Raw genomic sequence first — 21,310 nt, 5'->3', positions numbered from 1 at the left:
CAATTTAATATTGTTAATGGAACTGTCATGCACATCAGTGACCAGCAGGGGTCAGCATTTTCATGACATACAATTATATATGATATAATTGGGCCTTTCTGCCCTCTGGTGGGGATGGATGATCATTGCACCGAGAGAAGCTGCTGGTTAATTATATAAATAGTGAGTGTGTTCTTCATGCAGCATACAGATTATGGAAACAATGACGTCATGGGGTATATCAGACTCCATTAAATATATATGTATTCATAGGTTGTCATGCAGTATATGGTGTAATATTATATCTGATATGTTTTTTACTCACGCTCAGTCCCCATGATGATGCCAAAAGATAACAAATCCTAACTTCGCACCATTTAACCTGACATGTAATTACATAGTATGTCCACACGACGGCGCCAAAGTATAACAAATTCCAATTTAATATTGTTAATGGAACTGTCATGCACACCAGTGACCAGCAGGGGTCAGCATTTTCATGACATACAATTATATATGATATATTTGGGCCTTGCTGCCCTCTGGTGGGGATGGATGATAATTGCACCGAGAGAATCTGCTGGTAAACGAAATAGCGAGTGTGTTCTTCATGCAGCATACAGATTATGGAAACAACATCATGGGGTAAATCAGACTCCAATGAACATATATGTATTCCTATGTTCATTGCTGCCCCCTGGTGGGGATGGATGATCATTCCACCGAGCCGCTGGTTAATGAAATGCATGTGCATCTAATACAATAAACGCCACTGCAGGTGACATGAAGGGTCCAGATGTCGGTTTATATTATCATCATCTTGCATTTATATAGCGCAAACACCATACGCAGCGTTTCTTACAATGCATGTATACAAGGGGTCTGACAAGACTAGAATTGACAGACAGACAAACCCATACATTTGGTGGAGAGCCCTGCCCATATTACCTGCCACTGAGAAGGGTGACTTGTCTAGCGAGGTTTCCTGCGGCTGGATGCAGAGGTGGCAGAGTTAAGCTCAGGATTGCCCCTGCTGTTACTCAGATTCTCAGAGTACCTCTTTATTAAGGAGTCCCACGTGAACATGCACTCAGTAACACAGAAGACACCGTGACGTTGCATGATTTTTATTTTACATGAATGATTTTCTACAACATACAATACTTAGAATGTTAGCATGGAGCCCGAACAGCGACGGCGGTACAGATTTTAACAGAGGGAGCCGTGTCCGAGCGGGGATGGGGCTTTTGCAATGTCCCAATAGCAGGGATGGATTCGGCTCAATGTATCCGTCACATTTCTAGAGACGCGTGTAATCTGGTGTAAACCAGTGGAAGTAGTCCCACTCCATTTATTGGAAGAAACTGGTCTGCCAAAGCAGCATTTGACTACCATGCGTGAAACAAGAGATCCACGGAATCAACCCCTTCACTGCTGGACGGAACCCCTGCTGTATATTACTGGAGGTGGTGAGTGGGGTTGATGTGGAGATGAGTATCTGACATTCAGTTCTTCGACAGTTTAAGTTTAGCAAAGTCTTCAGCCAGCCTCAGCACCTCGGAGAGACAGCCTACATTCTTTCCCGTGGCCTGCGCAGACGTGTCCTTCCCTCCTCCTTTTCCATCCATCAATTCACATACCTGCTGCACCCATTCGCTGGCCTTTAGACCCTTATCTGCCGCTTCCTGCAAATCGACACAACGCACGTTAAAGAAGCCCCAGAAAGCTCGCTGCTTGGCAAGCCCATAAGTCTAATAAATGCCTTATAGTAGAACCCGGAAAAGAGATGAGAATTCAAAGAGATGAGCCTATTACCTGAGGCACCTGACACAAACACGTAATCTTCCCGGCATCGTTATCTACAGTAAAGATAATAGCTGCAGTGTTTGGCGACTGAGACTTCAGGAGTTTCAGGGATTCGTTCAGAGCCTGTTAAAAAAGAGCGATCGATCACAAGACGTCTTGCAGATGAAACTCGACATGCAAAGTGCTGCGAGGCAGCTCTGGAGACTGGTGCTGCGGCCACGCTCGGGGTGACCCTTCCAATCAAGCAGCCCGCAGTGGTTCAGGTCTGCGCAGTACCTTGGCAGAAGCTCCACTCTCCATCTCTAGAACAAGCAGAGGCTGGTTGGGGTTGTTTTCAATCAGCTGTTTAGTCTTTTCCAAAACCTGACAAAATCAAACACAAAAAATATTATTATTAGGTCTGTGAATTTACTGCGTATGTGTAATAAATACAAAAGCCGCAGCGTAAACCCTGTATATATATCCAGAAAACTCCGTGATATCACTTACCCGTTTCTGAATGTCGGCTTTGCTGGCACGGTCCAGATCGTCCATGGCTTTCTTCAAGGTTTTTAGCTGCTCTCTGAGCTCATCCTTTTGCCACTGAGAGATGACGGCTGTGGCCAGAGTCTGAAAGAAGAAGCCCCCGTTAATCAGAGCACACACCGGCCCATCACCGGTACATCCCCCCGCGCCCGTACCTCGCTGAGATCTGCTATTTCTTTCTGCACGTCCTTGTTGGGGGAAGTCTGCTGCTTCACTTTGCCCTCCAACGCGGAGAGCGCAGCCTTCAGAGCCTCCTGTTTGCGCACAGCCTGCGATACAGGATCGGGGTTAGCGGGTAGCCATTCCCAGAGCGATCGCAGCGGGGCTCCTGTAGCGTGTGCGTCTTACCGACACGCTCACGAAATACTCACCTTTACCGCCTCGGCCCCGGTGACAGCCACAATCCTACGGATCCCTTTGGCAATGGCCTCTTCTGTGACGATGACAAACGTACCGGCGTGGCCGGAATTCTGCAGGTGTCTGGAGAGCGACAGCGCCACAAATGGTTAAAGCGGCAGCCGAGAGGTACAGGCTCGCTACGCTCGGTATAGGAGTGTGTGTATATATATATATATATATATATATATATATATATATATATATGTATCTATATATGTATCTATATCTATCTATCTATCTATCTCTATCTATCTATATATCTATATCTATCTATCTATCTATCTCTATATCTATATCTATCTATCTATCGGGGGCTCAGGGCCGTCACTCACGTTCCTCCGCAGAACTCCACCGATGTCACAGAACCGGCAGGACCAGAAGGGTCGGCAATCAGAGTCTCCACAGGGATTCCCACCGACACGACGCGTACAGGGTCAGGATACGTCTCGTCAAACACGGCACGCAGGCCCTGGATAGCTTTGGCCTCGGCAAGCGGGCAATCCAAGGCGTACACAACCTGCACGCGAACACACAGATCAGTGACCGCAAAGGGTAGTTGGGCTCGCAGGCCAGGGCCGGAAAGGGCCGTGTGCTCACCTTGTTCTCCTGAATTAACTGGTTTGCTATCTCCTCCGTTTTGCGGATCTCCTGGGTGCTCATCGCACCCTTAGCTGTGAAGTCAAATCTTAGTCTGTCGGGGGCAACTAAGGAGCCCCTCTGATCGGCCTCCCCGAGGACGGAGCGCAGAGCGAAGTTCAGAATGTGGGTGGCTGTGTGATTGCTCATCACAGGACGGCGCCTCGACTAGAAGAAGGACAGAGGGCTGTCAGCGTTAACAAAACGTGCAGACTTCTGCAAAACCCACCGCGAGGAGACGCTTCCATCAGCCTCGTCCTCCCCGCAGTGTAAATACATCAGATCCCGGGTGGTCTCGTCATTTGAAGCCCTCGATGCTCACCTCATCCACATACAGATGCACTTTGTCTCCAACTGTCAGGCTGCCGTACAGGGTGCCGACGTGTAGCACGTATCCTCCGCGGACCTGCGTGTTTCTCACCGTGAACTCGGATTTCTGTAACGTTTAAGACGCATTTGGGGTAAAGAATAGGTTCAGGGAGAGACTGCCAGGAAACGGAACACGTTCTAGACTCAAGGGGAGACTCACATCCTCGTTGCCGTCATCTTCTCGGACCATGTATCCCTCGTCGTACGTCTGCCCGCCTTGCTCCGCATAAAAGCAGGTCTTGTCCAGCACCAGCCCGCACTCCTGCCCCGTGGTGGCTTCCTCCACGAAGGTCTTCTCCCTGCGTATCGCTTTCACCGTTGCCACCAAACGTTCAAATCCTACAAGAAAATAAAACGATGTCTGTGCATCAGCCCAACCTCACCCAGTATCCGCCAGAGGAAAGACTACTCCAAAGACTCATCCAAACTGCATGAAGCCCCCAAAATAGATCTTTACAGGGACCCTCCTAGCGCCCGGAGTCACCCCTCAACCCCTCAGCATGTAGAATGATCGGGGTTTCTGCCCCTCATGGCCTGGGGATATCAGGAGGAATAAGTAGGATGTAACATACATGCATCACGCGTTCTCACCATAAACTCCATCCGTGTTGGACGTGTACCGGTACTTTGCAGAGTCATCCGTTGGCTCTAAACCTCGAGCGCGCAGCTCCTCGATCGCATAGATGTCGAGCATTAGAAGGTCCTCGTCTCCAGAGCCCTTCCCCTGAGACTTCAGCTGCGGAGCGGAGAGAAAGCGAGCGGGACGTGAAGCTACGGACGCGATAGGAGGAAAGCGGGGGAAACGAACCCATAACCCAGAAAAGAGAAACAAAGATGCTCCATCTAACACTCTGACGAGGCTTATCTCCCCGGCAGCACTCTAGGGTGGGACATTTACTGCCTAATCAGCTGCTCAATCTCCTGTCCGGATGGGACAGAAGGGCTGGGGTGGGGTAACAGCAGCCGCACGAAAACGCACCAGGAGGAGGCAGTCATAATCAGAATGCGTTACGATAAGCTGTGTCTCCACCTATTAGCAGCCTGATCATTAACCCCCCGGGACAATAACTTTCACCCCCTGCTGGTATTAAACATCTGCAGAGAACAGGAGATTCCGACCTGAGCCGCTTTTCTTTCCTCTTCAAAGCTGTCCATATCGACACGAAGACCCCGCTCTTCAGCAATGAGACCGGTCAGATCCACCGGGAACCCATAGGTGTCATACAGCAGCCACGCGGTGTCACCTGCAGGGAGAAGCGTCACAGTGAAGAGGACCACTTCCTACCCATGCCTACAACGACATCAGGGCCAAAGGGATCTGGTGACACGCCCCCCCCCTCACACACACACACACACACTCACTCACTCAATGTGATCTGGTAACACACACACACAATGTGATCTGGTAACACCCCCTCCACACACACACACACACAATGTGATCTGGTAACACACACACACAATGTGATCTGGTAACACCCCCTCCACACACACACACACACAATGTGATCTGGTAACACACACCCCCCCCCCCACACACTCAATGTGATCTGGTAACACACACACTCAATGTGATCTGGTACCACGTCCCCCCCCAGTCCATGAGATCTGGTGATCTGTTTCCCTCACTCGGAAGGATCCCTTATAACACATTCCCTCACCCGGAATGATCTTGTTGTCTCCCAGGCTGTGGATCTTGCGGTCGAGGATGCGGCGCCCCCTGTTTAAGGTTTTCAGGAACTGATTCTCCTCGTCGTTGATAATATCCTTCACCATATCGGGGTCTTTCTTTAGCTCAGGGAAAGCATCCCCCTACGCAGGAGAGACCCCAATAAATGCCAAACATTACAAACCCAAACAACCCTTATGGTACGAAATCCCAGAACCCGCGGGACACACAGATGCCGGCCGACTAAACGGTGCAACCAAGAGCTCGATGCTGCAACAAACACGCCACCAAACTCACAACATACGAGTGTACATACAATACAGCGTGACGACGACTTACCAGCGACTCAACCACCACATCGACCAGTGTGGAGAAAAAGCCCTTGGCTGCGTTGAGTTTCTCGTGCGCGTACCTCACCGCCCGCCGAAGAATCCGCCGAAGCACATACCTACAAACGCAGCCATTAGTGCCAGGCAACCTCTCCCGACGGCCCCGCGAGTGGCAGGTACGGCCAAGCCGCTCTTACCCTCGCCCCGTGTTGTCTGGCCTCCCTCCGTCAGCAAGCGCCACGGTGATGGTCCGGGCATGGTCTGCCAGCACTCTGTACGCCATATCAATGCCATCTACATCGTCCGCGCCAACCTTTCCAGAATAGGGCCGGGCGCCGGTGCCCTGTTTAAGGAGGCAAAGCACGGGATTTACCAGCAGTAGGCGCCCTCCACTTCCCCGAGACGAATGACCTTAAAACCCTGGGCTCTCCGCCAATCGTTCAGCAATCCCGACGGGGAGCAAAGGTCCTCCCAACCGGCCTCCCTCCACCCCACCAGCAAACGCTCGCTGCCCATCAGCAAACGCTCGCTGCCCACCAGCAAACCTGCCTGAAACACACCATCAACACGCTACCTTCTGAATGGCTTCAAAGTACGGAACGAACAGGTCCGTGTCGTAGTTGGACATCTTGTTCTGCAGGACGGACACCAGCCTCTCCAGCCCCATCCCCGTGTCGATGCTCTTCTTAGGCAGAGGTTTCAGGCTTCCGTCAGATTCTCTAGAAGCCAACGAGGAGAAACGTTAGGGGGCGGCCGCCGTCCAGGCAGAGACCATAATCACGTAACGGGCGATGCAGCAGTAAAGCCGGGGCTCGGCCGCCTCTCCTTACCGGTTATACTGGATGAACACCAGGTTCCAGATCTCCAGCACGTCGGGGTCGTCCATATTCACCAGATGGGCAGCATCTCGGCCTCCGATGCGGTCAAAGTGTATTTCGCTGCAGGGGCCACAAGGGCCGGTGTCCCCCATCTCCCAGAAATTATCCTTCATGCTTCCTGGTAGAATGCGGCTCTCTGGAAGCCTGAAAGAAAACGTTGTGGGTGGACGGGGGGGGACCGGCAACTATAACCGGCCAACGTGGGCCCTTCTGGGGGTCAGAGACATAGCGGAAGAGCATCACATTAACACGCAGACACAACACACGCAATGCACACACACACACCACACACACGTCCGGCACATACCCCAGACTCAGCCAAATCCCTTTACACTCCAAGTCAGGATCCAGTCCAGCCGCCTCGTTTCCCCCGAAGTAGGTGACATACAGTCGCTCGATGTCAATGCCGAACTCCTTGGTGAGTAGATCCAGCGCCAGCTTACACGCCAACTCCTGCTCAACAACAAACCTCGGCTCATTAAACTGCCGAACATGCGCAGAATCCCCCAAACAGCCACAACTGCCAGCCCTCCTCACCTTGAAGTAATCTCCGAAGGACCAGGACCCAAGCATCTCGAAGAAGGTGTGATGGTAGACATCCTTGCCCACGTCGTCGAGATCGTTGTGTTTGCCTCCTGCGCGGATGCACTTCTGCGTGTTTGCTGCGCGGGTGAGCTTTGCCATGGGGTGAGACGGATCGATCGTATTGAGGAAGATCGGCTTAAACTGAGGAGAGAGAGGAGAGCGGCCATTTCACTTCCTGATAACGCAGCCCCGGAACCACCATGGTGCATGCCTGCGCCGAGTAAGCAGAGCTGACCACGACAGCCTATCGCTCGCTTATCTGGCGCCGCCGGGTAAAGCGCCAGGCACTCAGCCGCCGCCGGGTAAAGTGCCAGGCACTCAACCGCCGCAGTCGTCGGGTAAAGCGCCAGGCACTCAGCCGCCAGGTAAAGCGCCAGGCACTCAGCCGCCGCCGCCGGGTAAAGCGCCAGGCACTCAGCCGCCGGGTACAGCGCCAGGCACTCAGCCGCCGCCGCCGGGTACAGCGCCAGGCACTCAGCCGCCGCCGCCGGGTACAGCGCCAGGCACTCAGCCGCCGCCGCCGGGTACAGCGCACTCACCTGATTCATGCCCGCATTGGCGAAGAGCAGTGTGGGGTCGTCCAGCGGCACGGTGGCGGATGAGTGGACGTACGAGTGGCCGTTATCCTTAAAGAAGTCGATGAACTTCTGCCGGACCTCGCGAGCCGTCATCGCTGTGTTCATGGTGACTCCGTGACCTTTGGGGGGCAGAAAGGAGCAGGCGTGGGCCCGGGGTTAATTGTACAGCGCTGTGGAATATGATGGTGCTATATAATAATATTACCAGACTACAGAGATCCTACCACCCCCAGGGCTATCTTACCCAACACAACGGGACCCCTACTGCACTAGCCGGGGTATCTTACACCACAGCGACCCCTCCTTTCCTCTATGGTATCCAATACACTAATGCCCCCACACGGGGTATCTAAGAATTACCCCCATAACGCAGTGACAGCCCTAATGCCCCACCTAGGGTATCTAACACAGAACAGACCCCTCACACACCCTGCAGACTCCAGTACCGCAGCCACCTGCCAAAAACCTACCCCACCGCCGTAATTGAACGGAGTCTCTGCCGTAACACACGCGCTAAACGCAAACTGCAGATGGGAATATGTCCCACCCACCGGCTGAGCGATTGGCCCGCGGGGCCAAGTCCCAGTGTCTGGTTGGTCGGTACGGTTGTCAGTCAGAAATGAGGAGGCAGTGTGGGAAACGCCGGCTGATGCAACGACAAGTACAGCAAGGCCGGGTCACGTGGTGGGGCCCCACTAGGGGGTGGTGATGTGACCCCTACCAGGGGATTTGCGATGGTCGCGGTCCATGCTTCTGACTAGCCAGTGAGGAGGGGCGGGGCAGGGAATGTGGCCCCTGAGAAGAGTAGGAAGGGGCAGGAGATGTGACACCTGAGAAAGAGGGGCAGCAGATGTCGCCCCGGTAGGGAACAGGGGGCAGGTAATGTGGCCCCACTGAGGAAGAGGGTCAGAGAATGGGACCCCAGAGAAGGAGATGGCGGGATTTGCTGCCCCCTGTAGTATGTGGCAGGCGTCACGGGGTAACTTCTGCGAGGTCATACATGACATGCGCTGCAGGGGGCAACACTGTACCTGCCCGCGGACTGGCACTGTGTCCCCAGAGAGGAGGAAAGGGACTGTATGACCCCACATGGCGCTGGCTGACTCGCTGCGTGATATCTCTGCTTTAATGGTGTGTCACGGAGCGATACATATCACCTGCTGTGGCTGTGGCGTTGAGCTGTGGTCATGCGCTGCGCAGAAAGCAGAGGCTGCATGGTTTGAGACATTAGTGGAGCTATAACACTCACACTCACATACACTCACTCACACTTACACAAGCACACGCACTCGCTTTCAGGGGCGCTCTCACTATGGTACAGACATTACTGAGTGGTGGTTTTCTCCTGTATGGGGGGGAGCGGTGGTTTTATCCAGTATGGAGGGGGTGAGTGGTGGTTTTCTCCTGTATGGGGGGGGGCAGTGGTTTTATCCGGTATGGAGGGGGTGAGTGGTGGTTTTATCCTGTATGGGGGGGGGGAGCGGTGGTTTTATCCGGTATGGAGGGGGTGAGTGGTGGTTTTATCCGGTATGGAGGGGGTGAGTGGTGGTTTTATCCGGTATGGAGGGGGTGAGTGGTGGTTTTATCCTGTATGGGGGGGGGGGGAGCGGTGGTTTTATCCGGTATGGAGGGGGTGAGTGGTGGTTTTATCCGGTATGGAGGGGGTGAGTGGTGGTTTTATCCTGTATGGGGGGCGCGGTGGTTTTTTCCTGTATGGAGGGGGGGGAGCGGTGCCCGTAGCCCCGCCTGGGGTGGCTGCTTCCCCTGACTTCGCCTGGTCGGGGAGGGTATGGAGGGATCGGCCCCCGCGTGGAGGTTGGGACGGGTGCAGCGGGTATCGTAGTCACATCAGATCAGGACGCGCACCAAGCGACATCTCAGCCTCTGGCCGCCTGCGCTGCAGGGACTGCGTGTGATTGGCTCGGGACACATGGCGCGCGGAGCGGATTGGTGAGATCCGATTTTATTTACTTTCTTAGTGGAAAGACACTCACTCACTCACACTCACTCACACAAGCACACACACTAACCGTCCGGGGGCTTTATTTCAGGGGTGCTCTCACAATGCTGCAGACATTACTCCTGCTGAGCCTCTCCCTTCAGCTGATGGATGTCGCTTTGGGTCAGGAGGTGAGTGAGACTTGGTGTGAAGAGTAGGAGGTAAGTGGGACTCGGGGTGAGGGGCAGGAGGTGAGTGGGACTCGGGGTGAGGGGCAGGAGAAGAGTGGCACTCGGAGTGAGGGGCAGGAGAAGAGTGGCACTCAGAGTGAGGGGCAGGAGAAGAGTGGCACGCGGAGTGAGGGGCAGGAGGTGAGTGGCGCTCGGAGTAAGTGGCAGGAGGTGAGTGGCACTCAGGTGAGGGGCAGGAGAAGAGTGGCACTCAGAGTGAGGGGCAGGAGAAGAGTGGCACTCAGAGTGAGGGGCAGGAGAAGAGTGGCACTCGGAGTGAGGGGCAGGAGAAGAGTGGCGCTCGTAGTGAGGGGCAGGAGGTGAGTGGCGCTCGGAGTAAGTGGCAGGAGGTGAGTGGCACTCGGGTGAGGTTGCGTTTGTATCCGCAGAGCTGTTTGGAGCAGAGAGAGGCTCTGAAAACCCTGCGGCAGCTTCAGAAACTTCTCACGGAGCACGAAACGTCCAACCAGCGGGGGCTGAAAACCCTGAACCGGAGACTCACTCGGCTGAGAGACCTCCTGACCAAAGGAGACCCCGCAGGTAGGGAGCGGCAGCCCCCCCGCGCAGGTAGATGCCCCTCCAGATACAGCCGGAGCTTCTGTTACTAACAATGAATCGTCTCTGCCCCCGTGATGTCATAGTTACTGGGGCCAGTAATCTACTTACCCCGGAATGTGGTTATTTCATTGCAGAGAGCTGTCCTCGTGTAAAGCCCCCCCGTCACGGGCGCATACTGGGAGGCAAAACAAAAGCTGGGCATGAGATCCACGTCGCGTGTGACCCCGGCTTCCAGCTTCTGGGCTCCGAGACACGGACCTGCCTGGCCAACCGGACGTGGAGCGGGGAGCCGGCCGCCTGCGCAGGTACGCCGTCCTCCCCGCAGCGCGCTTCTGGTGAGGTGATGCGATTTACGTGCCCCGCTGCCCGTGATGACATCAGCGCCAGGTTTGATGTCATTATATTGCATCTCAGTTTTAGACGGCACACGGATGGAGCCGGCCGGCGGGTCTCCTCATTTAGTGATAAACCGGGACGGCTGTGACGGGGGCCGTTATAATAATGCCCCGGGGCCACGGCGTGTGATGAGAACGTCTCTCTCTTCCAGCAGCGGCGGCGGCAGCAGAACCGTCTCCCGCAACAAACAGCTCTTCCCTTCGCCCAGCGAAATGCTCCTCGCTCCCCGGTGGCCAGCGCTGTACCTGTGATCCCGGCTACCTGATCCAGCCCGGCGCCCTGTGCCAGGGTGAGAATGACATCATAACGCATGATGCGTGAGGCTCCGCGGCATTCAAATACATGATATAAACCGCATTACTGAGCAAAGCATCTGCTAACATCAGACACGTTCTCGTCAGCCGCTGTCTGCCCCTACTAACCACCCTCCCTCTGTCCCCTCGTCACCCCCCTCGTTCTGCCCCCCGTAACCCCCCTCCGTAACCCCCCCCGTAACCCCCTCTCACTCTGTCCCCCCCGCATCCCCCTCTCGCTCTGTCCCCGCGTAACCCCCTCTCTCTGTCCCTCCCGTATCCCCCTCTCGCTCTGTCCCCCCCCCGTATCCCCCTCTCGCTCTGCCCCCCCCCGTATCCCCCTCTCGCTCTGTCCCCCCCCGTATCCCCCTCTCGCTCTGTCCCCCCCCGTATCCCCCTCTCGCTCTGTCCCCCCCGTATCCCCCTCTCGCTCTGTCCCCCCCGTATCCCCCTCTCGCTCTGTCCCCCCCGTATCCCCCTCTCGCTCTGTCCCCCCCGTATCCCCCTCTCACTCTGCCCCCCCGTATCCCCCTCTCGCTCTGTCCCCCCCGTATCCCCCTCACTCTGTCCCCCCCGTATCCCCCTCTCACTCTGCCCCCCCGTATCCCCCTCTCGCCCTGTCCCCCCGTAACCCCCTCACTCTGTCCCCCCCGTAACCCCCCTGGTTCTGTCCCCCAGACGTGGATGAATGCAGTCTGTTCCAGAGCCGCCGGGCCGGTTCCAGAATCTGCGTCCATGAGTGTGTGAATACCCCGGGCTCGTTCCGATGCGTGTGTCCGCAGGGCTATGTCCCGGAGCCGGAGCAGAATAGCTGTAAAGGTGAGTCTCCGGCCCGCACGCCGCGCTCTGAAGCCCCCGGCGGTCCCCGCAGTCACGCCACCGCACTCTTTTGCAGACATAGACGAGTGTCTGGCAGAGCAGCCTCCTTGCGCCGGGCCGGAGAAATGCGTTAACCTGTTTGGGGGGTTTGTTTGTGTCGACCCGGAGTGCCCCAGACCCAGGCAGAACACAAGCTACATCAAGACGTCGGCCCGGTGAGTGCCGCCCCGTGCGTGTTTCCCGAGACGGCTACCGCTCGGCCCCTCGCGCCGTTACCGTTTCCTCTCGTCTCTCCATGCAGAAAGTGCGAGCGGACCCCGTGTCCCATGGGGAGCAGCAGCTGCACGGACGCCCCCCATTCCATCTCCTTCCACTACCTCGCGTTGCAGTCGCAGCTTCCCGTCCCGAGGGTCTTGTTCACCATGAGCGCCCAGAAGTCGTCGGGCAGCAGCCAGCGCTTCTCCATCGTCAGGGGCAGAAGTCAGCGGGGATTACTGGTGCGGCCAGCCGGCGGCCACCGCGGGGAGCTGGTCCTGGAGCGCTCGCTCACTGGCCCCGCAGAGCTGCAGCTGGACGTGGAAATGGCAGAGATGTCCCCCCACGGAGTGCTGGGCAGACACGTCTTTTCTCTCACCATCTTCGTATCCCAATACCCGTTCTGAGCGAAGCGGGCACGGCCCGCGGGGGGCCGAAGGTCCGAGTGCCCCCAGTTCCAGCTGGGCTTTGTACTCGTGCCCCGGGTAGGTTAAGGCGTTCGGGGGGCCCGGTAAGCGATTTGGCTGAATCCGTAGAACCGCAGTGAAGGAATGCGTCTCGGCGTCGCATTTCTGTGCTTATTTGTTCTGCTTTGAATAAACGGCTGGCAGCCTGGTAAATAAACATGTTTACTCTGTACAGACGCTGGGGCCGGCCTGGGGCCGACCTGTACGATGTTTACAGGAATCTCTGCTGCAGCAAATCATGAAGGTAACGAGTACCCGCTGGCCGGGCGGGGGGCTGAGAGCCAATGATAAAGCTGGGTGATCCGCTGATGCCGCAGCCAAAACCTCCGGCGCATAAAGAGGAGCCGCAGCAGCTTCAACCCGTCCGCTCGCTGGGCTTCTGGACAGAAGCTCGCGGTGACCCTCCCACCTTTCTCTTGTTTGCACGGCTCATCAAGCCTTGTGGTCTGGCTCTGCACGGACCGCTGAGTAATAATAGTTGCTGGGAAAACTGAATACTGCGCGGCTATGACTTCTGTGCATGCGCTGCTAGCCCCAAGTCCAGGAAGGGTTACTGAGTCGCCGGCGGCTGGCTGCGTTGGAGATCACAGTGTGCAGCCAGGCTCCGAGACCCACACAAAGATGGGCTTGTTGGATGAACAGGGAGAGGGCAATTTGTTGTCGGGTCCACGGGATGCGGAGCCAGGAGCTGCATGCGTCTCCTTTCCAGAAAAAACAGACCTCAGATTAACCCGACACAAGCCGCCATTTACAGAGACCGACTTAGAACATACCCCAAAACATAACTGCCTAAAGACCACCATCATCTCATCACAGACCCCCGCCAGATAAACGGTAAGCTCTGCCCCGCCGCATAGTCCCTAGTCCTGAGATCCACAACCATTTGGGCTGCGCCGCGTTACAAGACAAAAAGCCTTTGGACTTATTTTATTGTTATTTATATACAGTAACAATAAAAAGGATTGTATAAAACACTCCTGCGCTATGTAGTTGGCAGCAGGGACACCCCCCACGTGGGGTAACTCGGGGACCTCGTGCCCTAAATGCTGTAATACTGCACTGTATGCTGGACTCCCCGTCTCCTCTAAACCAGCCCCTGCTTTGGGGGCCAGAACCCTCCGTCGCCCCCGGGGTCCCTACCTACAGAGACACGAAAACCCATTCCTAAGCAGCAGAGAGAAGAGGGTCCGAGGGGGTCTCGGGTAACGGGGTTTGGCAAATCTTATGTTCTATGAGGGGTTAGAAGCCCCGTGTGTCTGTGCCCCCCGCGCAGCTTCGCTCTGCCACAAAGGACTTGCTCCCCGAGTATAAAATGCATAAACGCTTTACTGTTCCGGGCAAACATCAGGTCTGTGTCTACTAAACCATGAAAAGCGGACTATAAGAGTTATTAGAGTTTGAGGCTCTTAGTAAACATAGCCCTTCTTACATTCATTGCACTTTCCCATCTGATTTTGGGGTTTTTTAATCCATGCATCCAATGGGCACGATCCCGTGCTGACCGGGAGCCCCCAATGCCCCCTCCGACAGCACATCCCCTCCTGATGTCCCGTAAGTGCCAGAGTTCTGCCCATTTCCTCCTCCAACTCCTTAATACCCCAACTCCAGATCCTCCTTCCGGCGGCGCTGGGTAAACAGGGAGCTGAAGGGGTACAGCTTGGCTTTGGCCTGGAACCGCTGGCCGGCGATCTCTATCTCGTAATCCCCTCGGTTGATGAAGTCCGGGGTGACCGGCTGCTGGCTGTGGACAAAGCCCAGGCACACGTGTCTGCCCAGGGTGTAGCTGTAGGCGCTGCTGGTGGTCTTGCCCACATGCTCCCCGTTGCGGTAAATTGGCTCTCCCCACCAGGGCCAGAGGTCCAGGTCCGTGTCATGGTCCTCTAGTATGAACATGGTGAACCGCTTGAGCACTCCGTCCTCACGCTGCCGCAGCAAGGCTTCCCGGCCTATGAAGTCGTAGCCCTGGCAGTAAAGAGGGGGCAGTTATACAGGCTATTCCATACATGTGGCTCTGATATATGTATATGCATACATGTATGGCTTCTAGCCGTGCTTCCCATGACCGTGAACATGCACCACTCATCTTGGACAGGCCAAGGAGTCCATTGTACCTTGTCTAGTTTCACCCGAAATTCCCTCCCGCACTCCAGAGGGGTGGTGAAGGCATCGAGGTCCTGACCCCAGAAGGCAAAGAACTTCTCGATGCGCAGACTCCTCAGCGCGTAGTAGCCTGCGTTGCGGATGCCGTACTTCTGCCCCACATTCATCAGCTCATTGTAGACGTGCAGCGCGTACTAAAGGTGAAGAAGTACAAGAAAGTGTCGGGAAGCACCCAGGTTGGCCGATGACATTGCGCATGTACCGATACGCTCCCGGCAGCTAAACACACAACCAAAGGGCCAAACCATTCCAATAAAAGACACGCAAGTTACGCTATACCAAACCATCTATAGAGTCAGCCGTCACCCAGAGACTCTGCGCCGAGCTGTAAGATTATTATTAATGCAGCGCAGGGGCAGCAGCTTGACTCACCTCAATGGGAATGTACAAGGTGAAGCCCGGCTCTCCTGTGTGGGTCATACTCATCACTCGGATCCCATTGGCGTAGCCCACACTCATCTCCTGCAATAGAAGGGGTTAAGGGCTAAATCAAGGGGAAATGTATGTGTGTATATATATGTATATATAGCTATATACACATATACTCACACACCAGACTGCAGGGGAATGAGGAGGAATAAGCACCGCTCCAATTAGAATGACTCACCTTGCAGAATAAAGATGGGAAGTGTTCTGGCGTCATGGGGGCGTACGATAACTCAGACAGCACATCCACGGCCCGCGGCCCGATCAGGTTTAGAGCTGCAGGGAAAGAAACAGCACGCGATGCACCCCGGCACTAACTCCCACCTCGCTACAGACCTCTCTCTCCCCCATACATACCCGTATACTTCCAGGTGACGTCCTCCAATACCAGATCGCTGTCACCGGGCATGTTCTGCCGCAGCCAGGACCAGCAGTGGACCTGTTGATCTGTGGGGGAGATCATGAAGAAGCTGCAAGAAGAAGTAGAGGTCACCCGCAGGACAGGGGCTGAGTGGGCTCGACACGTCTAATGACGCAGAAAGCGAGTGGGCGAGCGTACCAGCGTTTGTTGAGCCGAACGATGCTGCAGTCGTTCTCATAGCCTCCCCTATCGTTCAGCATTCCCGTGTGAACGATGTGTCCCACCGGCACATCCAGGTCATTGGAGAAAAGGTACTGCAGGGTGTCTAGAGCCTGGTCTCCAGGAGACTGCGAGAGACAGAACATACCCTGAGAACGGGGGCAGGCAAGGGACCGGCCGGAGGGAGCCAGGGGTGCAAACACGGAGGGATGAAAGGGGAGATCCGGACTCACGCTGATCTCAAACTTTGTGAAGGATGACATGTCGATAACGCAGACAGCCTCCTTACAGCACTTCACCTCCGACCCCACAATGTCAAACCAGTCGGGCTTGTAGAACGTCTTGCTCTGATCAAGCGCCAGAAGGTCTAAGGGTGAGAGGATCCAGTAAGTATGGCGCGTTGGCACCACCTACGGATGCACGGAGCAAACCGTACACTTTGTGCTTGTTCACGTTCCCATGTAAACCCTCATAGATTGTAACTAACCTTTACCAGGGGGCACGAAGTACTTTGCCCTCTCGAAGCCGTGTTTCTCCATCCACCGGGCGCCTTGTGTATCGAGGCGGTCATAAAGGGGCGAGGTGCGCAGCTGCCGACCCGTCTGGAAGTCCCAGCGTGGTACCTTCAGGTCGTAGATCAGGGCTGCAAGGGTTAAAAGGTAATGGAGAGGGACCTTTATGGCAAAATATCGTGCAACATTCAGACAACTACAAACATCAAAAGGTACGAGGAGCACAAACACACGGGCCGTGAGAAATGCACATAACTGCATGCAGACTACGAGAAAGAAGACTTCATGGGCTTATCATGATACCCAAAGACCCCCACAAAGCAGCTTATTGACATATAAAATCATGTGATGTGTGTATTAGCTTGCTATTTCAGCCACGTCTGGATCCTTTCTATGCCCTGGCTCATCACCAACAGTCTCGCTTACGCATAACCTCCATGACTCGGTGTCTCAGGAACGTCCGGCTGCTCTGTAGGGCTCCAAAGCGCTTTATGTCCAAGGGCCACACGTTGTCTTGAGGGTAGCCGTACACCATCCACTCCGCAAGGAACCTGGATAGGAAGAGCAGAGGGAGCGTTTAACGGCCACTTACGCTTTCTTACCCTTTAACTCCCGTTACTGGAAATGCACAGATATCACTAGAAACGCGTGTCAGTATTTGGGGCTCCTCCTATACGCCGCAGATACAGAGAAGAGGTCAGTCTGGAAGGCGTGCAGTTGGTACGGCGGGTAACGGGTACTCACTTGCCAGCTCCCCCTCCCAGAGAGCAGCCCTGGGAATTCATGCCCGCGAGGGTGAAGTACCGCAGCAGGTTGGGACTCTCCCCCATCACGCAGCGCATGTCTGGGGTAAAAGATTCCGGGCAGTTCACCAGACGCAGGATCTCCAGGGCTTCCAGAGACGGCATCCGGCGCAACAACGCAGTCAGCAGAGGCTCTAGAGAGGAACCCAAGATCAGCTCTGACAACAGAAGGCACGACCCCATGTTCTGCCACGCGTAGGTCACATTCAATATCTCAGCGATCGGCCCCCTCCCCGACGCTCCAGCACTTCCGACCAGGACTGCGGCTTCACTTCCCGGCACCCATGACATATTTTTATACGGCCATTTACTCCGGCCCTGAGCATCCCAATCATATTCTGCACATTAGAATTCAATACCAAAGTGGTCCCAGTCCTCTTGCAAGTTCTGAATCTCTAGCTGATTGCGGCCTTCAGTGAAGATGGGTTTGGGATTCTTCTCAAAGCCACCAGATAGGATCCCTCCTTGCCAGCTCCGGATATAAATTCTGCCATCAGGATCCACCACAGCTGTGAAAAGTACGACATGACGTATAGAACATATAATAACATGTCAACGAAGAGAAAACGCTCAGTCACTGCTGGAGAACGGGGTACTCGGGGCACCTACTGGGTGTGCTGTCCTGTAGCAGGGGCCGCAGCGGACGGGTCTGGAGGTAGAAGTGTTCGCAGGCATGCAGAGGAATGCTGACCGGCTCCTCGTTGGACTGACCCAGCTCATAAGCCCACTGCAAAGAAACCAAGAACACTAGTGACTGGCGGGACATCTCACGGGATCCAGAACATACATTAATGGTGTACATGCAGCCAGACAAGTAACTCACACACGTCACAAGGGACCAAAGCCCCAAATCCTGCGTCATTAAGAGGCTTATAATTAGTTAAAACAAAAATGGGTGAAAAAAATCATAATTAAGAAATTAGCATTCGGTTACTGGGCACCCGGCCCCCTCTCACCTGCCCGGCGCAGTTCACAAAATACTCGCAGTCCACCTGCCCCCGATCCGTGTCCACGCCAAACACATGCCCCTTCTCCACCAGCACATGGTTGACGCTGGTATGTTCATGCACCTGAACCCCTGATAGGAAGAATGTCACATTTATGAAAAAAATCTCCAATAAAAACTACTTCTAAAAAAGAAATAAAATTTGGCATTTTTTTGGGCCAACTGACAAATTCGCTCACCTTTACTCCGTGCGGAGGCTACGAGCGCGAGGGTCACGTCGGCTGTGGACACCACAGCATCTTCGGGAACATACATGGCCCCGACCAGGTCATGTATGTTTATCAGGGGGTGAAGCTCACCCACCTGCTTCGGCGTAATGATCTCACAGGGAATCCCCTTCATCCTATTGGACAGATTTTGGGGGGGTAAAGCCATCACGCAGTGCTCGTTTATGGCATCTAAATGCCCCAATACCCCAACGACACAGAGCCCACCAAAGCCCCCCTCACCTCAACCTGGACACCATGCGCTTCAGCGATATGAGTCGGTCCTGCGTCTGGGCCAGTGAGATGGACCCACTCCTCGTGTAGCCTGTGGGAGAGATAGGGAAACATTTTCATTGCCTGCCGCATGACCCAAGGCTTTTGTGTTTCTCTGGCGCTCAAGGGGTTAACAGAAAGCCGGGACTGAATCTGTTAGGAAGCGGGTCACGGGAACCGTTCCATGAAAGCGAAGCTTCACCCTCGCACGATTCCCTCACACGTGTTCATTTGACACCCGGAGGCAGTGCCAGTAACCTGCTCTCTGTATTACTAAGGGGGGGGGGGGTCATCGACTCACCTGTTGGGACCCCCGTCTCTTGTTCTAACTGTTGATAAAGTTTATTGGAATAGTCGGCCATCTCCGTCTCAATAGATATGTGCTTTACGGTGCTCACCATGCCGGCACAAAACCGCGTGGAGCCGGCACCCAACCTGCAAGCAAAAGAAACCCAATGGCAAGCAATCCGACAAGGTCCCCAGAGTGCCTAACGGCACCAACACGTGCGTACGGGCTAAAGTCCCTGATATCACCATGCATTATCAAGGGCAAACCCCACAGAGCTTCACCTGCAGGAAGAGCCGCACCAGCCCTTCCCAATGCATAGCTCAATCACCGGGCAGGGTTTACAAAGTGCTCCTCGTTACCTATACATTATGCAGGGCTAACTCACAGGGATCTGCCGTTCATAATGTATGGTGGTATCGGGAACAGTACATTTCCAGTGATCCTGGACAGCAGCCCCCAGAAACGGACAGGCTGCTGCTCCCTCATCGCATCACAGGGTCATAAAACACCATCACAACGACATCAGATCCTCACCTTCCAATGGCATGCGGCAAATCCATTGGGTCACACCGGGCCATCGTGGAGCGTAGCCCCATTCTGATCATTACATAGCAGTAGGATAAGAGTACTCGGCCCGTTTTTCACCCACTACTGACTCGTGCTAGGCTCACCCATCTCGGATCGAAGCAATATTAGGCTCACCTTCCTTGCTCCAGTAACAGGACGTCTTGCCAGCCCATCTTGGCCAAATGATAAGCCACGGACGCACCCATTATCCCTCCTCCGCAGATGACCACCTGGGCGCGAGGCGGCAGCGGCTGCACCTCTGTGGATGATGCACGTTGAGGGGGGCAAACGCAGCGCCAACCATGTCTCCGCAGAGGGCCGCAGAGGTCCGACAGCAAACGGGCGTGCATTGTGCGAAGGGCCAGAAGTGCTGAAAGTGAGAAAGACGCAGGGCTTAGAATCTTCCGCAAGGTCCTTGCTGATGGCCCCAAACCGAGCCAAGCCCCCTTCAACAACGGCCGCCCCCGAGGACAGACGGGGTCCGGGGGCCACATAACACGAGCCACCTCCGCCTCATGCAGCCGATTAATCTGCGAGACCCTCCAAGGTAAAGTGCTGGGAAGGTGAGAGCGACGTCACTACCAGCCAACGGACACAGAGACATAAAGGTGGTCCTATAACCGTAGCAACCGAAGGTTCCTGCTGACGGGAAAGTTCTGTAACTTGCTACAGCGATAAGACTTTATAGAGTATAATGACAGCAGAGCCCGATGAGCGCGCACGTGACGTTTATCGTATATATAACGTATATGATGTATCATAACATACATAGTGACGGAGAGAGTAGAGCCCAGTGCTACGTTTATTACCCTCCACACTCTATACAGATCCCGAGCATCCTGACACTTTGCTTACTTCTACTCTTTTAAATTATTACCCAACAGTCCTAGAGGTGTCAGACCCCTATCACCCAGACAGTCCTAGAGGTGTCAGACCCCTATCACCCAGACAGCCCTAGAGGTGCCAGACCCCTATCACCCAGACAGCCCTAGAGGTGCCAGACCCCTATCACCCAGACAGTCCTAGAGGTGCCAGACCCCTATCACCCAGACAGCCCTAGAGGTGCCAGACCCCTATCACCCAGACAGCCCTAGAGGTGCCAGACCCCTATCACCCAGACAGCCCTAGAGGTGCCAGACCCCTATCACCCAGACAGCCCTAGAGGTGCCAGACCCCTATCACCCAGACAGCCCTAGAGGTGCCAGACAATGCTAGAAGTGTCAGGCTGTCATTAGACATTGTCGCAGAGGTGACATAATATTATTACACACAGTATATGAGTCCTGGGGGTGCCCGGCCCCGTTATAACGCGCCCTAGAGCTGTCTGACTCCATTATGAAAAGTCCTGCGGGTGACTGACCCTATTATAGCCGATCCCGGAGGTGGTGCCCCCCGATAGGTGACCTCTGACCTCTCGGCTTCCGGTCCCTTCTGCTTCTCTCACTTGTCGCCGTGACCTGTGCAGGGCGCGCCGGACCCGTTACGTCAGCGCGCAGCCTACTAACTCAGCCAATCAGACGGTGCGTTGGCGCCCCGCCCTTGCCTGTGTTTGGGTTGCGCACATGGTCATCATCAAGCCAATCGCGTTTGCGACGAGGGGAGGGCTTGGTTAACAGTAACCAATCGGAAGATAAAAGGAGGCAGACGCCATGTTGGAGGAGGCATATGATACCAGTTATCGGTGGCGTCGTGCCGGAAGAGCGCGTTTTGGTGGCTCTGAGACCGGCTGCAGTGGCCCAGCCCTTAGGGCAGTAGTGAGCTTATAGTTCCAGTCTCCA

At 55.0% G+C, this 21,310-nt stretch overlaps 3 protein-coding genes across 3 annotated transcripts; 1 reads left to right on the top strand and 2 right to left on the bottom strand.

The window, feature by feature from the left end:
* Positions 1-1,090: 1,090 nt before the first annotated feature.
* On the bottom strand, positions 1,091-8,298 carry AARS1 (alanyl-tRNA synthetase 1). The gene is made up of 21 exons (XM_053449274.1): positions 8,224-8,298; positions 7,715-7,872; positions 7,128-7,316; positions 6,898-7,043; positions 6,543-6,734; positions 6,287-6,431; positions 5,910-6,055; positions 5,723-5,831; positions 5,376-5,526; positions 4,834-4,958; positions 4,306-4,450; positions 3,875-4,053; positions 3,668-3,781; positions 3,307-3,513; positions 3,042-3,226; positions 2,682-2,790; positions 2,466-2,579; positions 2,275-2,394; positions 2,062-2,148; positions 1,795-1,908; positions 1,091-1,664 (listed from the first exon to the last, which is right to left on the bottom strand). Exons 2-21 carry the CDS (start codon positions 7,856-7,858, stop codon positions 1,485-1,487), a joined length of 2,901 nt encoding a protein of 966 aa, XP_053305249.1. The 5' UTR covers positions 7,859-7,872; positions 8,224-8,298; the 3' UTR covers positions 1,091-1,484.
* A 1,273-nt stretch (positions 8,299-9,571) lies between these two features.
* LOC128467460 (fibulin-7-like) lies at positions 9,572-12,964 on the top strand. Its single transcript, XM_053449110.1, has 8 exons — positions 9,572-9,703; positions 9,805-9,883; positions 10,312-10,462; positions 10,615-10,785; positions 11,046-11,165; positions 11,848-11,988; positions 12,065-12,203; positions 12,290-12,964. The coding sequence occupies exons 1-8, from the start codon at positions 9,684-9,686 to the stop codon at positions 12,648-12,650; spliced, it is 1,182 nt and encodes a 393-aa protein (XP_053305085.1). The 5' UTR covers positions 9,572-9,683; the 3' UTR covers positions 12,651-12,964.
* A 1,195-nt stretch (positions 12,965-14,159) lies between these two features.
* On the bottom strand, positions 14,160-21,007 carry PDPR (pyruvate dehydrogenase phosphatase regulatory subunit). Its single transcript, XM_053448584.1, has 18 exons — positions 20,893-21,007; positions 19,668-19,902; positions 18,978-19,111; positions 18,647-18,728; positions 18,377-18,540; positions 18,148-18,269; positions 17,801-17,918; positions 17,551-17,700; positions 17,133-17,325; positions 16,815-16,939; positions 16,364-16,519; positions 16,110-16,243; positions 15,856-16,004; positions 15,654-15,766; positions 15,478-15,572; positions 15,243-15,332; positions 14,822-15,004; positions 14,160-14,672 (listed from the first exon to the last, which is right to left on the bottom strand). The coding sequence occupies exons 2-18, from the start codon at positions 19,880-19,882 to the stop codon at positions 14,301-14,303; spliced, it is 2,595 nt and encodes an 864-aa protein (XP_053304559.1). The 5' UTR covers positions 19,883-19,902; positions 20,893-21,007; the 3' UTR covers positions 14,160-14,300.
* Positions 21,008-21,310: the final 303 nt, after the last annotated feature.

Source organism: Spea bombifrons, chromosome 10 (assembly GCF_027358695.1).
Source record: "Spea bombifrons isolate aSpeBom1 chromosome 10, aSpeBom1.2.pri, whole genome shotgun sequence".
Classification (NCBI taxonomy): Eukaryota; Metazoa; Chordata; class Amphibia; order Anura; family Pelobatidae; genus Spea; species Spea bombifrons.
The sequence above is the reverse complement of the archived record's forward strand: the minus strand, read 5'-3'. Positions and strand labels throughout refer to the sequence as shown.

Excerpts from the sequence above, each read along its gene's own strand:
- LOC128467460 (XM_053449110.1), top strand. The coding sequence starts at position 9,684 with ATGGCGCGCGGAGCGGATTG. Across the intron at positions 9,704-9,804 it reads ATGGCGCGCGGAGCGGATTG|GGGTGCTCTCACAATGCTGC; the intron begins GTGAGATCCGAT and ends GCTTTATTTCAG. Across the intron at positions 10,463-10,614 it reads GACCAAAGGAGACCCCGCAG|AGAGCTGTCCTCGTGTAAAG; the intron begins GTAGGGAGCGGC and ends ATTTCATTGCAG.
- PDPR (XM_053448584.1), bottom strand. The coding sequence starts at position 19,882 with ATGCACGCCCGTTTGCTGTCGGACCTCTGCGGCCCTCTGCGGAGACAT. Across the intron at positions 16,520-16,814 it reads CCGAGTCATGGAGGTTATGC|CCCTGATCTACGACCTGAAG; the intron begins GTAAGCGAGACT and ends TAACCCTTGCAG. Across the intron at positions 14,673-14,821 it reads TTCGGGTGAAACTAGACAAG|GGCTACGACTTCATAGGCCG; the intron begins GTACAATGGACT and ends CTTTACTGCCAG.
- AARS1 (XM_053449274.1), bottom strand. The coding sequence starts at position 7,858 with ATGAACACAGCGATGACGGCTCGCGAGGTCCGGCAGAAGTTCATCGAC. Across the intron at positions 4,054-4,305 it reads CAACACGGATGGAGTTTATG|GATTTGAACGTTTGGTGGCA; the intron begins GTGAGAACGCGT and ends ATTTTCTTGTAG. Across the intron at positions 3,227-3,306 it reads AGTTAATTCAGGAGAACAAG|GTTGTGTACGCCTTGGATTG; the intron begins GTGAGCACACGG and ends GTTCGCGTGCAG.